Source organism: Vipera ursinii, assembly GCF_947247035.1.
Source record: "Vipera ursinii genome assembly, chromosome: 1".
Classification (NCBI taxonomy): domain Eukaryota; kingdom Metazoa; phylum Chordata; class Lepidosauria; order Squamata; family Viperidae; genus Vipera; species Vipera ursinii.
The window spans coordinates 112,103,546-112,127,454 of NC_139512.1; the positions used below are offsets into that span (position 1 = coordinate 112,103,546).

General features: G+C 40.1%; 1 protein-coding gene across 5 annotated transcripts; it reads right to left on the bottom strand.

Moving 5' to 3' along the window:
* Nucleotides 1-1,582: 1,582 nt before the first annotated feature.
* Nucleotides 1,583-22,005, bottom strand: PGGHG (protein-glucosylgalactosylhydroxylysine glucosidase). 5 transcript variants are annotated; one of them, XR_014494371.1, is made up of 15 exons: nt 21,729-22,005; nt 21,139-21,424; nt 19,641-19,851; nt 18,669-19,104; nt 17,549-17,668; nt 13,277-13,408; nt 13,055-13,166; nt 12,671-12,743; nt 10,273-10,409; nt 9,064-9,197; nt 8,824-8,919; nt 8,618-8,715; nt 7,168-7,382; nt 3,483-6,301; nt 1,583-1,885 (listed from the first exon to the last, which is right to left on the bottom strand). XR_014494371.1 is itself a non-coding variant. In XM_083379435.1 (14 exons), exons 2-14 carry the CDS (start codon nt 21,389-21,391, stop codon nt 6,240-6,242), a joined length of 2,079 nt encoding a protein of 692 aa, XP_083235561.1. In that variant the 5' UTR covers nt 21,392-21,424; nt 21,824-22,005; the 3' UTR covers nt 1,895-6,239. The 5 variants fall into 5 exon arrangements, 3 of the variants coding, with proteins under 3 accessions (XP_083235561.1, XP_083235560.1, XP_083235562.1); XR_014494372.1 differs by having other exon boundaries at nt 1,853-1,885; nt 6,176-6,301; XM_083379435.1 differs by lacking the exon at nt 1,583-1,885 and having other exon boundaries at nt 1,895-6,301; nt 21,824-22,005.
* Nucleotides 22,006-23,909: the final 1,904 nt, after the last annotated feature.

Below are 23,909 nucleotides of genomic sequence, written 5' to 3' on the forward strand. Positions count from 1 at the left end.
TTTTCTGGAAGAGATTTTAATATAAAAATGTTCATTTAATATAAAAAATTACCTGGAAGTCAATCTAAAGTCATCACTGGAAAATGAAAAGGTCTAATTTCAAGGTGACAGGGAGCAAATTCCATAATTCACAATGAATGGCCATCACAGAATCTATATATATTAAATGGGTTAATTATGCATTATAAGTAGCGGTTGTAAGCAAGAAATATGGTTTTGAGTCATGGAGTCCAATCCACTTGTAATGTATTTGGGTTACTGGGACTCATTCAAGGGCTCAAAGTGTTTGATCTTGTCCAGATTATTCTTAATTGCAAAACAACCTCCTTCCAGATTGAAGAGTAAGAATTGCTACATCCAAAGTCAATATACATTAGCAGATGTGACCCAAACTATATTTAAGGTATATACAAAAGTAAGCTGGAATCCATCACAAATAAGTGGCATAAAGCACTAGTAAGAAGTGATAAACATAAGCTAAATAAAAGTTAAAAAATAAGGTCTCTTTGTCCAAAATGTGGTCTTGTACAAATTCCCAGGATGCAAGTTAGAAATAATCATATATGATAAAGGACAAGGTTGTTCTTTTCCTAAGTCTAATAAGCTATGTAAGGAACAGAAATGTGATAGATGTAAACTGGTGCTTTTCAAACTTGGCAATTCTAAAATGTGTTGACACTTTTTTTTATTGAAAAGTTTTACAATTTTTAAATACAATGAACTCCCTCCTCCCCCTGCCCTCTCCCCAACACTCCCCTCCCCCCTCCCCGACTTCCCAGAGCTGAATACAGGGTATAATAATACAAACATAAACTAAAATATGCTAACAACAAAAATAAAACATTAAGTTCTATCGGACTTTAACTCTCCATAATCATAATATTAATAAAGTAACAAATAACTAATCATACATCATAAAAATCCACTACTTATTCAAATGCTAAATGAAACTTTTTAGTCCCATATTTATTCTGAATATATTCAATCCATTTTTTCCATTCCACAATATATTTATTTATTTATTTATTTAATTAAATTTTTATACCGCCCTTCTCCCAAGGGACTCAGGGCGGTGTACAGGGCATATAATAAAAATACAAAACTACAAAAGTTAAAATAGAATTAAATTAATGCCCACGATAAAACAATAAAATATAGCAATATTTAAAACCCAAATTAATTCCCCATCAGGCCAGGCCAGCTTGTTCAAATAGGTGGGTCTTTAACCCGCGCCGGAAGGAGCGGAGATCCGGTGCCATCCGGAGCTCCACCGGCAGCTGATTCCACAAAGCCGGGGCGCCCACAGAGAAGGCCCTCCCCCTGGGGGCCACCAGCCGACATTCTCTGACCGGAGGCACCCTGAGGAGGCCCTCTCTGTGGGAACGCACTGGGCGGAGGGGAGTTGACGCCGGCAGCAGGTGATCCCCGAGGTATTCCGGACCCATGCCATGTAAGGACTTAAAAACCATCACTAAGACCTTGAACCTCACCCGGAAGACAACTGGTAGCCAATGCAGCTCACGGAGCAAAGGTGTAACATGGGAGTACCGGGAAACTCCCAAGACAACTCTCGCGGCCGCATTCTGTACCAGTTGGAGCCTCCGAGTGGTCTTCAAGGGAAGCCCCATGTAGAGAGCATTACAGTAGTCAAGGCGAGAGGTCACGAGCGCATGAGTGACCGTACACAGGGCATCCCGGTCCAGATATCTCTGTTGCGATTGGTCTTTCAAATATGCTGAAATCTTTGCCATTTCTGCCAAGTTGGAAACTTTCAAAGTCCACTCTTCTATAGTCGGCAATTCCTCCTTCTTCCAATATTGCGCAACTAAAAGTCTTGCCGCTGTAATTAGATGCAACATCAACTTAGTGTCTATAACAGTAGTATCTGTAATAATACCCAATAAAAACAATTGCGGAGAAAACTTTATCCTTTTCTTAAATATCTTTTGCATATTCCACCAAATTTTAATCCAAAAGACTTTAACCTTTTTACAAGTCCACCATATATGAAAATATGTTGCATCCTCACAACCACATCTCCAACATTTGGGCTGGCAGTTCGGATACATTCTTGCTAATTTTTTAGGGTCTAAGTGCCACCTATAAAACATTTTATAAAAATTCTCTCTTAAGTTTTGGGCCTGTGTAAATTTTACATTTCTAACCCAGATCTTTTCTCAAGTATCCATTGTTATAACTTCTTGAAAATTCTGGGCCCACTTTATCATACAATCTTTAACAAGTTCCGTTTCTGAATCAATTTCTATCAATGCATTATATATCCTTTTTATATGTGCTTGACCTTGATCTCTAATTTGTTTTACCAAATTTTCATCAGTCATCGAAAAGCCAGCTTTCTGGTCCTCTTTCCATCTTGCCTGTAATTGCCCATAGTGGAACCAAGTTTGTACAATCTTTTCTTCTTTTAAAATATTATATGGCTTTAATTGCCATACATTCCTTTCTAGACTTAAAATTTCCTTATATGTAGTCTCATCCTGTTTGAATCCCACATTTATATTTTCTATTGCATGTTTAGGTATTGCCCAAATTGGTATCTTATAATTTAACTTATGTCTATACTTTTTCCAAACTCGCAACAGAGCATACCTTAAAAGACACTTTTAACTCCCAGAATGCCCCAGTCAGCATGCCACCTGGGGAATTCTGGGAGGTGAAGTTCACACATCTTAAAAGTTGCCAAGTTTGAAAAATACTGATGTAAACCAACATAGCAGAAGGCAGTGCTTATCTACAGTCTCCTGTACTATAGATGAAATTTACACAGCTTGTTTTGTTGCTTCTGACAGGGGAGTTCCCAATTAGATTGAGTGATTCCAAGATTAGTCATATATATAATCGCCCATCTACTCAGAATTCCAAGCTGCAAACAAAATTCAAACATCCAATTGGTATGATGCACAAAGAATTATAAACCCTTTTTTGTTTGTGATGCACATAGTAAAAAGCAAGAAAACCATAGAAGGGCACATTATATGTAATTAACATTTTTTTAAAAAATGTCCACTCTAGAAATCCAGGTAACTTCAAGCAAGAAGTCCTGTCCATTGCTTAAAAGTGAATACTTAGAACCTGAAATGGACAGGCAACCCATGGAGTTGCCAAAAGCATAGGATCATGATGCTAAATAAGTTTTGAAAATCTCTTGATCATCAGGTTCTGAACCATTTTTAAAGGCAGCTCCATGGAAGATGGATTGCAAAAGTCTAAAGGAGAAATTTGGAAAGCACTTCTGCTGAATTTTTCTTCACCCGAGGAAGCAAGCGGAAGCCCCAGTTTGCTGCCCAGCAAATGGGCAAGGTTGGACAAATGGAACTTGCAGCTGTTTCTTCCTCCTAGCTCTACTGGAGAATGGAAAGACACAGGCCTGACTGCCACTCTGCAAAATGGCACCCAGCCCCTCTGCGCTTGTTGGCATTTCCCGACGGTTAATTCCAAAATATTACTGAACCATAGCTCACCTCCCACACAGACACTACAGTACACTCAAAAACCATGAATGCTGCAGGATATCTCCAACGACCCAAAATGTCGAGGTTTTCACAGGCTAAGCCAGAGCAGCCAGATGCAAAATGTTTTTTTTAACTTGGATAATGTTGGTTGCAGCTGTGGTTTGGGTGCCATCATGCGGTTCCTTTGTTGACTTTCAGAGGTTTAAAGTAGATGGAAATGATGCCTCACAAATGCCTTTAAATAGCTGCCTGGTTGCTGTTCACAGAAGGCTTCTCTCTCTGCTGAGCTCCTCTTGAGGACACTGCCCCATTATTTGGAAAGAAGGAAGTTTTTTTCATTCCCAGTGAAGGGGCTACATGCAATTCCTGACCTAAACCAATCCTGAAATCCACAGATCACCTTTTGTGCCCAACCCCCACCCTGCTTCATTCCAAACATATGCAGCCACCACAGATGTGCAAGACCACACAGGAAGAAGGCCATGGCAGGTAATAGAGGGCCAGTGTCACAAAATCCAACACAAGGAGTTAGAACTCCTCAGTACTGCTCCATTAGACAGGAAGTCAGAAAAAACAGGATTGAGAAGCAACTTCAGGAGAAAGGAACATCTAATGCTGTGTTTACAATACATGTTTCTCTTGAGACTGACTCTGACGTTCAGAGCTTATGGATGCACTATTTGGCTTAATTATTTGAGAGCATTCTCCCTTATGATTATATTTTAATGGGTGTGACATTATTGATGAAACTTTCTAGAGAGTTCAATTTGCACATTTCTTTGAGATTATTTAGTTTGGATGCAAGATAGAGGTTACACCCCTCCCCCAAGATATTATCAGAATGAAAAAGGCCTCAAGTGCAGGCTATAACTCCCAATAGGCATGAATTAGGTAGGATTAAGACTCCAGGAGAAATATCAACAACCTAAGATATGCAGATGATACCACTCTAATGGCAGAAAGTGAAGAGGAACTAAAGAGCCTCTTGATGCGGGTGAAGGAGGAGAGTGCAAAAGTGGGCTTGAAACTCAATATTAAGAAAACCAAGATCATGACATCCAACCCTCTCAATTCCTGGCAAATAGATGGGGAAGAAATGGAGGAAGTGACAGATTTTATTTTCCTGGGCTCCAAGATCACCGCAGATGGGGACTGCAGCCAAGAAATTAAAAGATGCTTGCTCCTGGGGAGGAAAGCTATGGCAAATCTAGACAGCACACTAAAAAGCAGAGACACCACCCTGCCAACAAAACTGCGTATGGGAAAACAGTTGCAGTTTATGGCTGTGAAAGTTGGACCATAAAAAGGCTGAGTGCCAAAGAATTGAGGCCTTTGAACTATGGTGCTGGAGAAGACTCCTGCGAGTCCCTTGGACTGCAAGGCGATCAAACTGGTCAGTCCTAGAGGAGATCAACCCTGACTGCTCTTTAGAAGGCCAGATCCTGAAGCTGAAACTCAAATACTTTGGCCACCTAATGAGAAGGAAAGACTCACTGGAGAAGAGACTAATGCTGGGAAAGATTGAGGGCAATAGAAGAAGGGGACGACAGAGAATGAGGTGGCTGGATGGAGTCACTGAAGCAGTAGGCGTGAGCTTAAATGGACTCCAGAAGATGGTAGACAGGAAGGCCTGGAGGAATGTTGTCCATAGGGTCGCGATGGGTCGGACACGACTTGCAGCTAACAACAACAAGAAGACTCCAGCTTAATCACAGCAGAACTGATATTGAAAAGCAGAGCTTTCATGTCAGTGAGGAAACGTTTCAGGCATTTCATGAGCTCTAGATCCACATTTCAGAAACTGAGTGTCATAAATGTCTGGATCACATGGAAAAACAAATTGGTAATATTGGAAAACAAGAAGGCGGCCCTTCCCAAACAGGTTACCAAAGAAATGGAAATTGCTTATACAACGCCAGTTATTTACGAAATCATCTACTGTGGCAATTTGGCTAGCATAATAATATTGTACTTTATCATTCTATGTTGCAAAAAGAGAATAAATACAGGTAGTCCTTGACTTATGACAGTTGAGCGCAAAATTTCTGTTGCTAAGGGAAAATTGAGTTTTGCCCCATTTTAAGACCTTTCTTGCCAGTTGTTAAGTGAATCTGGTTTCCCCACTGACTTTGCTTGTCAAAAGGTCACAGAAGCTCATCACATGACCATGAGGCACTGCAACTGTCATAAATATGAATCAGTTGCCAAGCATCTGAATTTGGATCATGTGACTATGGGGATGCTGCAACGATTGTGTGAAAAATGGTTGTAAGTCACATTTTTCAGTGCCGTTGTAACTTCTAACGGTCACTAAATGAACCGTTGTAAGTCAAGGACTACCTGTATGCAAGAATTACGCTGTACAAATGAAAATATAAGTGTTCAACATGCAGTTGGGCAGCAACAATATAATATTAAAGCAAAGGCATAATTTTTTCATTAAGTATCCATGGAATTTGTATTATCTCAGGCTGCGTACTGTAACATTACATACTCATTAAAAAAAGATTTCTCCAGTAATATTGCTGAGACTTACAAATGAATGTCTTTGTAATATGCCAGTAATAATGTAGAATAAGTAAATTATCAACTCTTTCTTGATAGTTTTTATGTATGTCATAAAGTTTATTTATTTTTTAAATTTGTATCCCTCCTTTATTATTTTTAAAAATAATTTAAAGTGGCAAACAGTTCTAATAAACCTTCTTTCTTCTATTTCCCCCACAACAACAGTCCTGTGAGGTAGGTTGGGCTGAGAGCTGGTTTTCATGGCAGAACAGATTCTTTCTGAATCCAACCAGTAGTTGTAAAGAAGGAGACACTTTGCCCTGAAACGAAAAGAAAGGAAGAGTGTGTAAAACAGTGATTGAAATCTATTCCAGTCCCATCCTTCATTCATGCTGCTTCTTCATATACTTGTAGAACAAAATTGGAGAATCTACACATTTCCAGCTGTTATTAATTCTTGCTTCCGTTAGCTACACTGCTGGCCAAAAGTCAGAATTAAACCTTGTTGTAGTCTGCACTACAGTCCCTTTTAGAAACATGAATTTCAAAATTTCCTGTTAGCAATTGGGGAACACTGTTACACTCAACATGGTCTGTTAGGTCAGAGATATTTCACCCTGAAGAGCGTCTATACGTTTTCCCCCCACACAAAGCAATGGGTATCGCCTAACATTATTTCTAGGTCTCAATATCTAGTGGCATAGTAGACCTTAGCTAAGCAGGGTTCTTGCTATGCATTTTCTTTTAGGAGCTCTGGAACAGCTGGAACTCAAGGAATTCTGTCAAAACCTAAAGTTCTCAAGGGCTGCCAGTTATAATTGTTTAGCTTTGCTTTGCCTGGATTCCCACCTGGAAAATCCAGAGAAGACAGAGCTATGTCTTATGAAAAGAGGGAAAATCATCAGAGAAATTGTGTCACAGGTAAGTTTGGCATTCACTTATCAGATTTTTCAGCTGTCCTGAGCAAGTCACTACACATCCTCTTATACAGATTTTGATTTTCATCTATAGGGGTTGGTCTTAGTTTTTGGCTAGCTATAGATCTAGACTGGTTCAGTTCCAGCTTTAACAAATATGAATGCCCGGAGGCCATGCTGAGTGCTAGTCCAGTAGTGCTAGTGATACAAAGTTCTTATATCGTAAGGGGCAATGTGGGCTCTTCATATTATAGCAAACAATGTAACACCTTCTTTTAAGGACAGATGCTCTCCTGTTCCAGCCAGTACCACCTCCAGAGCAGATAAGTGTAAATCAGAGGAAGACTTGGTCATTTTGATGGTGGTTTTCTCTTTGGTGAGGGTGAAATTCAGCTTGCTTCCTAAGTAGCAGATTCCAGTAATGTTCAGCTGCTTTATGTCATCAGGATAAACAGGGTCAAACTTCAGGCAGCTTCTGGAGATCCTAGGAAGAGCAGAAAGAACTCGGTGGCTAGAATAGGCCAGACGTTATCACAAGACTTGAAATGGGATACAGATACATGACCCAGGCTGTCATTCAAGATTATCATTCTTTCCCGAACAACGGATTTTAAAGCAGAGTCCAAGAATAAGTTCTTCCAAAGCTTGATGGGAGTGGTGGGGTGTCAAAGAAAATTACTAAGGTCCAAGTTAAATTAACTAGTTTTTAAAAGTAATGTTAAAGCCAAAAAGCCAGAGCTCGGAGAAGAATACATTTGCAGAAACTCTGGAGAGTTACCAGGCGACAGTTAATCCTGCTGACTAGAGTGGCTGATGCCTTTTGTAACTTGATTTTTGCATCATCAATGCACATAGTATTCTGTGGAACAATATTAGCAAAACAAAACAAAGTACTGATGGAAGAGAATATTTGTAGCTCAGGGTTGAATTGTGAGGTCCTTGGTGCTCTCTGAGCTTGTTTTCTTGCAGATGTTTCATTATCAAACTAGGTAACGTGATCATACCATGCTACCTAGTTTGCAATCAGATGTTCACAGAATGGGCATAATTCAATGGCTATACCAAACCAAAATGTGGTGAGAAAACATGGTGGGAAAAGACAAGATGGTCTTAGGAGACCTTCTTGCTTGAGGGAAACTGGCTGCTCAGCTAATGGTATTTCCCGTTAGGAGAAACAAGAGGAGTTTGATGACTGCAGTTAGAAGCGTCTGCAGTGGGGAAAGCTTGTTTTTTTACCCCTACCTTGACTTCTAAAAATAGTTATCCCTGTTATCAAATCCACTTTGGCATTTCCAAAAACCGAACAGTCTAATTTTAATACAATTGTATATTTATATATGTGTGTGTGTGTGGAGTGAGACACAAAAGGGCCTGTTGAATAGACAGTAATCAGTCACAGCAAGTGCTAAATGAATTCATTCTATCGAATTTCTGCATTGCTTTACAAAATACTTTGTTACAGAATTTGCACTCTATTTATTTTTAGATGTAACCTTTCTAACCTGTATCTTTGCTATCTTTTTATAAGGACTTATTCCCAGTTACACATACTTGCATGCAACTTTTCTGAACATACAGCGATAAGTTTAAGTCAAATACACAATAAGATAGCTGAGAAATAAACTTTATGAAACTCTAGGGTTAGGGAAGCTATGTCTCCATTCATTCTGCAACAGAACATGTTCTGGTACACCACACAATTTTGACTAGGAATTATACCTGAACCCAGCATATCCAAAAAAGATGGCTTGAAGAAATCCACCCATCCCGGTCAAGAAATTTACAGCTCCTGATCCATCAGAGTTTTCCACCCAGATCTAAGAAAATGGAGAGAGAGAGAGAGAGAGAGAGTATTCACATATATAGATGATTGTTGTTAAGAGTAGAACTTAAAGACAGGAATAAAATGTGCCCAACTGCTTGACCTTGAATGGCTCGGTGATGTTGCTGAAACATTTGTCCATTTGTTGCTGTGCTCTTTTGATTTCCTTCAACTCCAACCAGCCAATTGCAAACATGCTCTGAAGGGAGAAAGACATGGTACCACTGATGGAGCACTCTACCATCAACACAGCCTTATTCAAACAGATGCACTGCAGATGGGCATGAGCCCACACTTTTACGACAGAAATCACTCGCTCCCTTCCTCAAGGTCAGCTTTTTACCCAAGTCATGGCTGGCCCCTTGGGATCAGTCACCGGCTCATAGATTTCTAGATCATTCCTTCTGACTTCTGGTTCCATGGGGTACATGACAGGAAACCCAAGCAAGACAACATCAGCTTGTTTCACTGGCTCACCTATGGGGAGAGGCATGAAGCAAAGCTCTGATATGGCCAAGATGTGGGGTGATGATTGCTAAGGAAATGGAACATCTCCTTTTCATACTGCATTCCCTTTGATGGGGGAGGGGGAAATACAGAAAGAAAGCCTCTACTTATGTTAAAGAATCTTGATGTATAGGAAGCAAAGATGCAGCAGCTGTTACAATACATTAATATGCTGAGAAAAGCTCTCCTTTGTTTAAAACTCCATTGCAATAAAGCTCTAGGAGCTGGCTAAAATGTCCATCTGAAGAAGGAACTTGAGGATATTCTAGTATCTGGCCGACCAGGTTAAATAATAAGTTAGCCAACGTGTGAGAGTTATCTCTTTCCAACACATTCCCTCTTGAAGGGATAGGCAACTCATAATCAAAAGCCACATGTAGTGTCACCAATGTTGTCCTCAGTGTTTCAAACAGTTTTAGGCAATCAGAGGATTCCAGGGGATAATTGGAAAAAACGGGAAAACAAAGCTTCCTAATTCCTCCTGGCAAAAAAAATCACCATGTTCCCAAGAGTTAATGGAAGTGAGAGGACAACAATTTTGCCTTTTTTTGTTGGTGAGAGGAAAAGAAAAATCTCTTGGCTTTACACTATTCTTCTCCTCATCCCCATTCCCACAGTAGAGAAAGCACATTCCTGAGCAAGAATGACTATTGACTACTGAATTTTGTGTAAAACGTTAATTTGATGCCCTCCACATTAGCGTGTAGGTTGAGTGATGGTTACATTTTATTTAGTTACATTTATTTATTTAGTTACATTTATATACCGCCCTTTCCCTGAGGACTCAGGGCGGTTTACAGGGAATTAAAAATCCAACATACAAAAGTTAAAAACCAAATTAAAAAATATTAAATTGACCCTGTACGCTTAAAAACCCCAATTAAAAATTTCTCCTCAGCCTGGGCCCGAGAGCTCAAAGAGCCAGGTCTTCAGGCCCAGCAAGTGCTAAATGAATTCATTCATTTTCACAATTAAGTGAACAATTTGACCTGCAGGTGTTAAAAGATAGGATGAACACCTTGATTTCTTCTTCTGAGTCCCTCACCTGGACAATATCCATCATATTCTGGATGGTAACATCTACTCTTATCCAAAGGCACTTTAAGTTTCTTCATAATCTCCTTCCACTCTTCAGGGACAACAAAATGCAACTGGGAGGCCAAGTCAATTGCAAATTTCAAGCTAAAATGGTATGGAGAGAAAAATATCTAGCTGAGTTAATGGAGAATTACAAATTGTTGACATTTAGCATTTAAAAAAAACCATCAGATTTGGGGCACTTGTTTTCTTTGAGATTGCTGCTAATTTATTATTAAAGAGGTATTAAATTATTTCTCCCAACAACTTTTAATCACTGTGATGTCATATCTGCTTAATGTTTACTCCTGTGAAATTAAATGGCATCCCGAAGATACAACAGTATACATTCTGTTGCAGAAGACAAATCGGGAATATGCTACTTAAGAAGCTTAGTGGACTAGTACCAGGGTAGACAGATTTTTTTTTAAAAAAAAATGTTACATTAACAGACTCAGAAACTATCTACATGAGGTTTGCAATTGTATTTCAACCTTTCTGCTTTCTACCTGTGTTACTTGGGAACAGAATATTTTTGAACAATGCCGTTGCTCTTCATAAATTTCAGAGATGGCTTCTAATGAAACTAAGAAAATCAGCAGCAACATTTTCAACCTTATCATCTGTGTATTTCCATTCCTTTTTCTTTAGAGTATCTTTAAATGAACACGGAAACTGAGATCTTGGATAGCCAAAACTCATGTTTAATGGATTTTTTTTGTACAATGTGGAAGATTAGTCTGGACTCTTCCAAATTTGGAATTCTATGTCACTGCATTTTTTTTCCTGTTTGTCAGCTCCGCATGTCTCACTCTGTTTCTGCCAGCTGCATAGTAATCTTATCACTGTAACGAAGGTGATTGTCCTGTTTACTGGCATATGCGTAAACAGAATTTTGTTTCTTGTTCATCTACTGAAGCTGAATATGCTTGTGTTTCAGATGCGTGTAATTCTCTAACGTGGTTTGATGCTTTAGTCACAGATATCTGGAGACACCCGATTCGACCGATGGAAGACAACGAATCTGTGGTTTATATATCTGAGAGTTGCTTTACAGGTTCAAGGTCTAGACACATCGACATCCATTATCAAAATATGAGACAAGTAGTTAAACAAGGTTTTGTTCAATTGCAGTATGTGCCTATACATGATCAGATTGCTGATATGCTGAACAAACCACTTCCTACAGCTCAGCACGAGTATCTGCGCAACAAGATGTGCCTTATCTGAGCTCTGCGTAACTGACAAAAGGGGCTGTCACTGCGTGTGTTTTTTTCTGTTTGTCAGCTCTGCATGTCTCACTCTGTTTCTGCCAGCTGCATAGTAATCTTATCACTGTAACCAAGGTGATTGTCACATGTCCAGCCATGTTATGGTTTCATGCCTAGAACTGCGCATGTCTACAAAAGTTTTCTCACTTTACTTTTTTTATTCCCTTTGTATTCTGTCTGATGGGAAGATGTAGTCAGTTAGGTTTTTCTTTGCTTCCCAATTAAAGTTTTATATACAGTAGAATATGCCTCGGGTTTCTTTATTTTTACCTGCTGTTTACCAGGTGTCGTATGAACCACGGTTCATCGCCCTCTGATAGGGAAGTATTAATTTATTTTTCCCTGACATTCTATGATTCCATAACCACCCACACAAGGGATGTCTTCCTTAGCACTAACTGATAGGGATGTGATGACAACCTCTAAAGTTAGAGAAACAGTCACACACGTGAACTGAATTTGAAAAAGCTTCCCAAATAATCCTTAAAGTGCTTAGAAATTTGCGCTTGATTTTGTATTATTCAAACCAGTTAGGGGGCGGCTCACCAAAAGTAGTTTACAATTTGCAAAGAAGTAATATGTATTTCATAAGACAGAGTATCCTTATAAAAAAATCTTACTCTATTTGTATTTGATTGCCCTCCTTTTCTTTCTTTACATGGGCAGTATCTTTCTCAAAGGGGGTGAGGAAAAAGAGAGGGGGAAAGATTATTCTTAAATCATTGCTGGATTTGAAGGTCAACTCCGCCTTGAAACCAGAAAGTAAATTCTGTGTCAACTGGAAGTGGGAAGGATGGGGGAGTTGAGAAATACAGCCAGACTAAAATATGACATGAGGCTCAGCCTATCATAATTATCTTTTATATTCCTGAAGGATAGAGCGTGCCGATGAGCTTTTAAATTATTTAAACTTGCATTAGCTAACAGATGTATTAAGAACTGGAATTCAATGTTAACCATAAAAAAGTCTAAAGTAGAAAAAAAACAAAGGACATAGAAGGAAGAACAGCAATTCTGGAAGAAGAGAAGGACACAGAATTTCTGGAAGAAGAGAAGGACAGAGAAGTAGGATCAGCGATTCTGGAAATCTCTTACCTCCTCTGGGCAACTGCATTTGTATAGACAGAATCATCTACAGTGCAATGATATTCATCTGGAGGCATAACACCTAAAAGGAGGCAGATGTTTTTAGAACACAGCAGCCCTTTCATAGCCATCACTGTGATGTCCTCATGGTTAGGAATGGCCATCTATAACCTCTCCAATCTTTTGTTTTCCTCCCAGAATTACTCTTAGAATAAGTATTGATGTATAAAGGTCCATTGGTTACAATGCATTTGGGCATTTACTGCTCTTCCTCTTGTCTCCCAAGGTCATTCTCCCCTATCGTTACAGGTTCTGCCTCATCAGCTTTAGCTGCTGGGGAAGATGCACTGAATTGACTTTTATCCCTGCTCAGGAATTTCCTTACATACTTACCAGCAATGTGATAGTTTTCTTCCTCAGAGTTCCACACAACTCGGCTGCACCAGTACTGAGCGACAGCCTGGACTACATCCCAGCCGCCTTCCTGCTGAAAGAGCTTCAAGTCCTAGAAACACATCAGGAGAGATTCCATTGGCCATCTGACTCAGACAGACTAACCAGGTTTGCTGGCATAAGCAGAAGCAGGACAGGAGGCCCAAAGCCAGCCCCAGCTACCTGAGTGATGCAGAAATATTGCTCGAAAGCCAGCATCACATCTCCGTTGATGTGGATCTCCTCGTCTCCATAAAGTTTCTCAGGGCAGACCTCTCGGCCTGTTGCTGCACTCTCCCAGGGAAACTTTGCACCCTGCCAAAACCAAAGCCAAAATAAAATAAAGTATCTGGACAAGGTCAAGGCATATTAAGGAGTAAAACGTTTCCTTTCTTTGAGGGCTTCCAAATCCGGAGCATGCTTGGTCAGGAATGGGCAGCTTTTTGCTGCATGACAGAAGAACCTGCTAGAGACTGACCAGTGGCCTCCTTTGCTCAATCCAGTTTCTGTCCTCAGTGAGAGAAGGCAACTTTTCAACGTTATTCTGTGCCTTGTTCGGTTGGCAGAGAATAGCTCTGACTGGGTCAAATGGGGTAAAACCAGGGCTTTTTTCCCCATAGAACGCTCAGAACGGCGTTCCGGCACCTTTTTTTGCGCGCGCACACACACACACACACATACACACACACCTGAAGGAAACTGTTCGGGAGAACCAAATTCTCCTCAGGCAGCCAGGTTGCAGAACACCAGAATGCATCGCAGCGATGGACGTTCTGATGGCTCAAATGGAAGGAAATGCGATCTGTATGGGCTAATTCAAAAGTGGGAAGGTAAGAAAGGCCGAGTGTGAACAGGTTGCCTTGCAACCTGCTTAAACAAACTTTCCGCTCCTGGTGCAGGATGGCTTGCCTTTTTTAAGCTGGGAAGTTGAAAACAATGCTAAAAAGAAGGCAAGGGTGCTATCAAGGAAAATGTATAGATATAGCCTGCAGACGTTTAGGGAACCTTTATTTTTCATACACTGTTCAATTTTTGTTTTAATGCCATGGTGATACACAATCAAATGTAGTCAGTCTTTTTTTTAATCCCAAAGCATCTGTTCATTAAATGCAGTATAATAAAGTTTTGGATGATGGAATTATTTTTTATCTAAGGATAACTAATGATAACAGCTCTTAAATCTGTTGTTTTGTTTTATTTTTGCACAAAAAATTGTATAATTTGTTGTTAAAATTTATTGGTGTTGAAATAATTAGTGCACACATATACCTAAAACCAGTTTATTGCATTTGGCAATTGTACTAAAAAAAAATCTCATTGTCAACCAATATAATTAATTTAATTTGAAATCAAGTAAAAATTGATTTAAATTATTTTATTAAAACAAATTAATGGCAATTTTTTTTATAAAAAGTTGCCTCAAACAAAATGAAATTTAAATACATTGTGCATTGTGAATACTTTCTATTGCATTCCTTAAATAGCATACTTATTCTATCCTATCCCAAGAGACCTTGAGTATTTTTATGGTTATCAATATAACAGGAAGATAAGGAAGAATGCCTTGGAAGCATAAGAACATAATTGCGTTTCTAAATGTCCTACAGTCATGCAAAGGAATAGTGCATTACAGAGGAATCTGATTTGTGATGTGTGCCATGTGTTCAAGTAATGTAGCTTGAAAAATAATAGCAGTTGCATATATACATGTGGCATGGTGGTTTCTTCAGTCAACAAATTATGAAGCCCACCACACCTCATAGAACTACAACATGCTACTGAGGTGCTCATCTGAATATTATATAGTATGAATAATATTTACCTTAGAACATTAGCATACTTGAACAAAACAACTGGAGTCATTTAAGATTTTATAGGCTCTTTAACTCAAGCTATCAGACTTCACACCAGGACATGACTCAATTTAGAATCCTTTTGCACACAAAAATAAAACCATATAAACAACAGATGAAAGGCATCTTTGCAATGCAAAAAATGGATGTCTCTAGATCAGGCATGTGCAACTGTTGGCCCGCGGGCCAGATGCGTCACAACGAAACCACGCCCACCCCATTGCCGGCAATGGGGGAAAAGTGCAATACATCATGTTATGTCACATGACATTACAATTTGACATGCCTGCTCTAGATAGTTGAATAAATAAATTCTAGACCAGGCCTGTACATACAGCCTACCAAGCACCCATGGACAGAGCAGAGACTTTTTTTTAAAGTAATAAAATCACCAACACTGCCCTGAAAGTCATGTTGCCTAGTGCCTCCATGGCTTACCATGACCACAAGCTGCAACACTGTAGATGCTCCTCTAGTCACCAAATCATTGATTAGCCCACCAACATTCCTTTGCAGACCACAAAGATTTTTAATTTATCAGTGTGGGCATTTCCCTTCTACAAGTTGCACAGACCTCTTCTAGATTTTCCTCTTGCCTTTCCGAGTTAACTCCTTGGTCTGTCATTGAGCAAGAATTGACTTTGTAGGGAAGCATATTATCATTTGATGTATATTTAACATATGTTCTACCTTCATTTACTGATTATATAATATTTGTATGCAATCCACATGGCGAGGTTTGGGGCAACTTACAATAGAAAAAAATATATTTTTAAAATCATAAGATTAAAACATAAAAGCAGGGCTTTTTTCCTCATAGAACGCTCAGAATGACGTTCCGGCACCTCTTTTTTTTTGCTCTGGACCCGGGGGGGGGGCAGCCTGCCGCCAACACCCCTCGTGCCTGTGACCGCAGCAGTGCTGTCCCCCCGCCTCCTGTGCCCGCCAAGATGAGAGTTCCGGCACCTTTTTTTTTAAGAAAAAAAATCCCTGGGTAAAACTCATGTAAGGGATGTGTGTGTGTTGAATTCACCACCTTCAGTATTCAGCCACATGTTCATAGGAAAGAAGAACACCCAGGAAGATGGCATCCGAGGGCCATTGTCTGGATCCAATAGGCAAGTTTTCTGTTATGGTGCCAATGCTGCAGGCTTTATAATGATTTGCCTATAGCCAGTTTGGTGGAATGGTTAAGGCAGAAATCAGGAAATTCTGAGTTCTAGTCTCCCCCTTAGGCAGAAATCTAGTTGGGTGATCTTAGGGCAGTCATTCATCCAGGAAGAAGGCAATAGCAAGTCACTTCCAAAATCTTGCCAAGAAAACTGCAGGGATTAGTGCATCACCAGGAGTTAAGACTGTTTCGAAGATTTAACCCCCACCCTACCCTATAGCTTACCATAACCTTTAATGAGATCAAAATTTATTGATTTTAAAGCTTAGCAATAAGTAGCACATTTGAAAAATGCTTACATGCTTGTGCTCTCTGAACCCATGTTAACACAGGCGTCACTGATGTTTTTAGCAGCCAACTTCTGAACCAAGTGTGCTCTTCAGAATTATCTTAGAATTGTTACTATTATGTAATTGTTCGTTGTTGTTTAAGCTTACTGCCGTAACACTGAGGTCTAGAAATGTACTCCAACAGCAATAGCACTTACACTTATGTACCACTCCATATACCACCCCATATTACTGCACTCTCTAAGCTGTTTACAGAATCAGCATATTGTCCCCCAACAATCTGGATCCTCATTTTACCAACGTTGGAAAGATGCAAGGCTGAGTCAACTTTGAGCTGGTGAGAATTGAACTGCTGGCAATGGACAGAATTAGCCTGCAATATTGCATTCTAACCACTGTTCTACCACGACTCCAATGGCTTATCTAGCTTAATTTCAAATGATTTATATATTAATGTGGAGTTACTGGTGGTTGGTCCAAGTTACTTTATTTAATAAATTCTAGACATTGTGCTGTTTCAGAAATTCTTTCATAAATTATTTCCAAATTAACCTGTTGAAATTTGGAGTATCTTGTCTATTCCAACCATTTATGCTTTCTGAAGAACAGAAAAAAATCCCTGACTTGTCTTCAAAGTAAGGTCTGACTCTGGAAAAGAAGTCGTCTAACTTCTGAGTTAAAGAATTAAAATCTCCTCAGTTTAGACCCCACTTCCTGCCCTTTGACTTCCAGTCTTCCCCACTTCAGATTCCAAGAGCTGCTTCTGAATATCATCCAGGCTTTCCTAACTGTTTAGAGCAGGGGTAGGCAACCTTGGCTTTTATGACTCGTGGACTTCAACTCCCAGAATTCCTGAGCCAGCATGTCTAGCTCAGGAATTCTGGGAGTTGAAGTCCACGAGTCATAAAAAAAAACAAGGTTGCCAACCCCTGGTTTAGAGCCACCTTTGTTTCAAAAGACCTGCTGCTGTTGCTCCAGAATTTTGCTTTTTTAAAAAAAAAAATGATATGCTGAAATGATAAAGTTAAAAATAGTTCAAGTCGAGAAGAACCTCTTATGGGTCCCTGCTGTGAAGATTTTTCTTTCATAAAGAAAACTGGTTTCAGGCCTTCCCTGGAAAGAAATGCAAGAAGGCTTCTACCTTGCAGCCTTGTTCCTGTGCATTGTGTAGAGCTCCCTCTAGTGTTCGGATCCTGTATTTTAGGATAGCACAAGCAGCTTCTGGATAGAAAAGCAAGATGTTTGGGTATATCCAGGTATCCTAGGTTTAAAAAAGGACAACATATATAAATATTGCCATCAAATGCAAAAAGATCCACACATTAGAGTAAAGCCAGCAGTTATTTCTTTCCCATAAGAGCTCCCAGCTTCAGATGAGGGTGAGATGGAGAGCATGAGTCTTCTGGGAGACAAACTTCTTCAACCCCACCCTCAAAAAAAAAAATCTGGGCCCCAGGAATGATGTGGCTTCAGTGTAAAGATCAAACTAGAGAACCACATGATGAATATTCTTCTCTGGGGCAGGAGGCTGGTGGAAAGTTGATATCAAACCTCCTCAGGAGACTCTCACTACTGTGGAAGAAATATTGATGGGCCCAGAATCTCATACTGAATATGCCTAGCTAGATTCCAGTACACATCACATTTTAGGGGAGTGTTTAAATCAGGAAGAGCAATAATAAAATATGGCATTTTATATGTCAGATGAAACAACTGAAAGTTTAACAAAGCTTAAGTTATAAAGGAATGGATAGAGAGGGAGATGGCAGAGGAAAGATAGAGACAGATCCACACTCAGGTCATTTGCTAATAAAACCTTCCAACTTGTTGACTATTTTGAAAAAGATATTTTATTTGAGAAGCAGAGACTGTGCCTCAGGACACAACATAGATAATGGCCTGATTTAATCCATGTCACCTTCAATTAAAAAGATCCCTAGCTTAAACACACACCCACACATTATTAGATGTGTATGCCAGGTGAGATGAACTAAGTCTAACTTTCTATCTTCACTTTCCAGGTTGAGTCACATATCTGAACTAACAGTTAGTTGCATGGAACTTACATCAATCTGCAACTGAGGGAGGCGGAACTGTGCAAAATTCACAACACCTTTTAGTCTTTACATGAGCAGCACAGAAAGCTAACACTAGTTGCAGGAGAGTAGAGGGCCAGGTCTTTGCCACAGCATGCAGCATCTTCCCCAATTCATCTCCACTTCATACGGTAGTAGAAAACTGAGGCAGTGCCCTTTGCTCACCTGGTCCCAGAAGACATGGCCCCAGTAGTCTTCACCAGAGGTGCCATTGGAAAGGCCTCCTGGGCTGATTCCAGAGAAAGGGAAGCCAGCAGAGCCCAGAGGAGGAATGGCACTCAGCAGGTAATACAGGCAGCCATAGATGGCCTGGCTCAAGGGAAGAGGCCCATCCACATCTACACAGCAGCCTTCCCAGAGTGCTGCCCAGGCCTGGATGTGAGACAGATATAAGGAACCAGATCCGATCAGGGACATTCCTTCACAAAAGGTCCTTTGCACATCCTCTTCACTCTCTGCTATGGCAGTGAGGAACTCCCATCTCTGCTCCTTGTGATCTCCAGGGAGGGTCACTGATTGGGGCACTGGGGTCCAGATCATGTGTACAGTAGGCTGGGGGCCACCCTCTACTTCTGGGACCAATGTCTTTCCATATAAATAGCTAAAGAGAAAGAAAAAAATGGGAACCTTTATGTTTCTCTCTGCAGATTAGACCATCTAATAAACAATAGAAACATCACTGGAATTTTATATCCATTGAGCACAAAGAATTTGTTCTGCATACCTTTTGAACTCTAATCTAATACTTTTTCCATCTTCCCTTTCTCCTTATTCTTTGTAATTCTGCCTATGCCTTTTAAGTTAGGGGCCAATGGTTCTCTTCTCCCTTAATCACTCTGCCTTGTAGATCAAGCTAGTTGGGAGTTCAAGAAGTTGTAGAGCCAGCATATCTGGAGGACAGCAGGTTACGGAATGCAATATTAGACAAAAATCCATCCAATAAACTTAATTAAAAAAATCCATCCTTTTTTTATAATCCAAAGCACCCTCTTAGCATGATAGTCTCCCTGTGTCCTCTGGAGGGGGACTGCATTTATTTTATTTTCAAAAGCACAAGAAAAATAACTAGATTTTGTTATCGCAGTCTTTCGATGCCTGGCCAAGAGCCCAAAAAACCATTCCCACAATAATACTCACTGCGCTCGCAGGAAATCTGGCCCTTTCTGCAAGTCCAAGTCTGGACTCTCGGGTGTGAACTGGGTGTGGAGATTCACTGTGATGGGCTTAGTTTTGAGAGTTGACCTTGCAATCGTTATGTGGAAGGCCAGGAGATGGACAAGAGACTGGTGGGCATAAATCGTATGAGTAGCTGTATATTCTGAGCACTGGGCTGTATGGATATACGACCCTACAGGCAGAAGGAAAGGGTCAGTTTGAATGCATACCCTAAATTCTGACATCAAATGTACTTTGCAATTTCACATAAGGGACTGGGTCTGCCACAAGAAATTGAAACATGGCCGACAATATAACCCTTCTGTTATTTGATGAATTGAAATGTGAAAAAGATCTTTGCTTGCGATTGTCTGCTTAACAATTAAATGAAGTCCAATTTAAGGACTGAAAGATGATCCATTGTCTTGCCAAGTGTCACACAGCTGGTCTTTTGGATTCTGAGACAATAAACATAGCAGTGAATGAAGAAATTTTAGGCTTTATTATTAACGTAACCTAACAGATTTAAAAGCTTAACACAAAAAGTGTATGTACCAAGCAAGCTGATACCCAGTTTCTTACAAGCTGTTAGGAGCTCCTTCATAAGGACAGCAGTGATAAGGGGGGGGGATTTTCACAGTAACCAGTGCTAAGTTCTGTGCAGAAGCTCCCAGTGTAAAGGCCGGCACTAGAGTTTTTATTAACCTGGCATCGTGACTTTATGACCCTGTTGCTATGGTATCCAGACTGCAAGACCTGACCTGGAGAGGGTGGCCCATGACTCTGGGATGGGAGCTAAAGAGTCTGTGGCTTTTACAGACAAGAAAAGTTTTGCATCTAGGTAAACATTTTCCCCCTTCACTTTTGATCAGCAACCAAGAATGAAAAATAAGCAGGTTAACAGAGAATGAGCTCCAAATTTTCCAACTTTTCCTAAGTATGTCAAGAGAAATCCAAGTATGTCAGCAAATTCCTCAAAATACAGTGAGTTTTTCACATCGCTACCATACCCATTTTCACAGAAAGGTGAAAATGTTCTCCAGATTTTGAGCACTCTGCGCTGTAATTAAAATACATTCCTATTTTAAAAATTCCTGTCTTCTTCCAGATTGAAGGTTTTAGGAGGCTTCCCAGTTGGATAAGACATGCTGGAGAACAACTTGCATTATCCTGATGCAAACGGGGACCACTTTGTTGCATCTGGAGATCTAATTGGGGAGGCTGATTTTAAAATCAAGAGATTTTCAGATTCCTTTATGAGATAGGAAGGGATTCAAACTTCAGAGAACATAGCCCACTTTGAATTTTCTATATCCACCCCCTTTTTCTCCTTTATAAATCATGGAGTCACATTGCCTTTCAAAACAAAAGCTAATTTCTATGTTCGACATGTGAATTGAAGAAAGCTGCCCTGACAGGGTGGCAGGAATGTATTGGCTACCAAAACAGTGTAGATGAGGAAAGTGGCATTGTCACTTACCTGTCCTGGTGTCCAGACAGAAGGTCTCTCTCAGGTCATCAGCCCCACCCACATCCATTTTGACATCGACGGGACTGGGGAGATCGGCCCGATGTGTCTGCCCAACTGCTCCATTGTACACCCCATTGACATGAAGGATGTCCCTGTAGACTCGGGTGCCCAGGTAGGCATTTGTCAATGTTGGGAGGAGTCTGGCGTCAGAAGGCAGAGCATCTGTTGTAAATCTGGCAGGGTCTTCACCCACCACTGCCATATTAAGAAGAGGGAGGGAGTAATGGCTGGAGTTCTAGATGAAAAAAAAAGGTATACAATAAATATATCACATCCGTATGGGTGAACCTACGGGTGGATTTCAACTCCCAAGAATTCCCCAGCTACCTGGAATCCAGCTATCTTAAAGGTCCCAAAAGTGAGAAACGCTGCTCTGTTTGTATGACATTGGGCCAAGGGGTGGATTTCCATTCCCATCCTCCCCTCCTCCCCCCCTCCCCCACGGCACTGAGGATCAGTTTAAAATCCACAAGGAAAGAAGGACTCAAATGGATCCATTCTGTCTGGTAAGGGTGCAAAGGAGCGTCAGGCAGTCTTACAGAATTTAGGGAAGAGGCAACCCCCCTGCAACTCCTGATGTAGTCCCAAACTTCAGGCTGGTTTCTAGGGAATTAAGGAGCCCGCCCATCCTCACAGCAACATTCCCAAGGAACAGAGGAAGCTCTGAAAAGAGGCGCCGGATTACGGGAACTCCAAAGCTACAGAGGATGAGGAAGCACGGCAGCTTTCTTCTTCTCTCCAACTCCGGCCACGCTGCCAGTTCGGACACCACTCGCCCCTCCCCGCCTCTTCCGCATGGCGAATTTGCTGCTCAGTGGAAACTCCCAAGCGGAGAAAGGGAGTTTCTGTAAAAAAAACTCGCCACGCCTTCCAGGCAAGGGATAGGCGGAGCCTCGCCGCCTTCCCCCGTCGCCACCCCCAGTTTATGCCGCGAGGGGGCAGTATCTGATCGCGCAGCACAAAGTCCACCAATTTGATAAAACTCGAAAAAGCTGCGAGCCGAGCGCGCACAATCCATATTGGTGTTTTCTCTACGTTTAGCTGGAAAATGCAGAACTACAATGATAAAGATTAGCACCCAAATCACCCATATTACAGAAAGATAGACAATGAGTCATAGAGATATTTTATACTGTGAGACAGTACGTTTCTTTGTTACCTTAAGAAGGAAAGATAATAACACAGCTGGACTATCTCATCGTTAAACTATTGAACAATTAAAAACAATACATTTACTTTGGTATCTAGCCATGAAGGAATTCAGATCTTGTCAAAAATGATTAACATTTGTAAAATTAGGAGATACAAACTATATGAAGAAAAGTTTATTGTACATAAGTACATTTGCTTTTGAGTGATTTTGGTGTTATTTTTCTGATATAACTTTATTATAAAAAGTTAATTTAATTAGGCAGCTTAATAAGCACATAATATTTAGAAAGGGTGTGTTAAATGGTTGAGTTTACAGATAGGAGAAATGTATAAAAAGCAGGGGAGCAAAGATTTTAATAAAATTTGATACCAAGGGCAATTTTGCACTGTAGCCTGAGCTGCTTATTTCCCTGATGCTCTCTGGCATTTCTTAAAGACAACTTCAGAAACTGCAGTTTGGATGAGTTGGCAGCCAAGTTGGACTAGTGTTCAATCTGGATTACAAGTCCCACAAAACGTGATTGGTTGTCCTCCTGCTTCTTGACTTTCCCCTCCATGGCTGGCTAGCTTCCAATTTACCTACAAAAAGAAAGTGCTGGATCATCTGCACAGTGATGAAACAGGAGATGGAGAGAGTCAAGGATCTGCAGAAGACACCATATAACCCCACTGCAATCTATATGCTGTATTTCTCTAGTCTGTTAAAGTTTCACCACAAAGAATCCAAACAGGATGTCCAATCAAATGTGAAAGAGTTGTGCTCTTTGGCTGCAGAAGGGGTTTGGAAACAGAAAACCATATTTATGAAAGAAGTCAAGAAGCACAGTTTGGATCATAGAAACTTCCTCCCCATTTTTCTGAATCAGAGGATCTTCAAAGGGGACATTGAATGTATTCAAACCTTCAGTTTCATTCATTTAAGCTTCAAGGAGGTTTTTTTGCTGCTTTCTTTTATGTCCTACAAGAAGGAGATGAACAGCATTCTGAAAATCAGAATAAAAATTTACAGGCACTTTTAGAAAGACATAAATCTTTTAGGCCTGATTTTGCAGTAGGATTTTGCTTCCTCTTTGGTTTTTTAAATGAAGCAAAAAGAATGAAAGAGTTGAAAAAAGAATTTGGATGGGAAATTTCTCCTAAGAATAAAGAATTCTTGTTAGACTGTGTAAAAAATAATATTACAAAAAGGAGGCGTAATTTCCAATTGCAAAAAGAAATGTTTAGTTATTTATATGAGACACAAGATGACAATTTTATAAAAAATGCAATAGGTGATAGCACTGAAATAGATTATCAGTGCAACTCAGATATGGAATTGATTATCCTGAGCTATTGTATACAACACTGCCAGAATTTAAAGTACCTCTTTGTCAAAGGTTCTGAATTTCTACATCATGCAGAGACAAAATTATTTCTTCCAGAAAATGAGTAAGTATTTTTGGAAATCTATTGAACAGTTCTTTTTGTTTATGATCTTGCCACCACTATTCTGTAACCTACAGTCTCATATATAATAATAACCAGAAAAATGACACTTAGAAGTATGCATAAATATCTTTGGGCAGCTA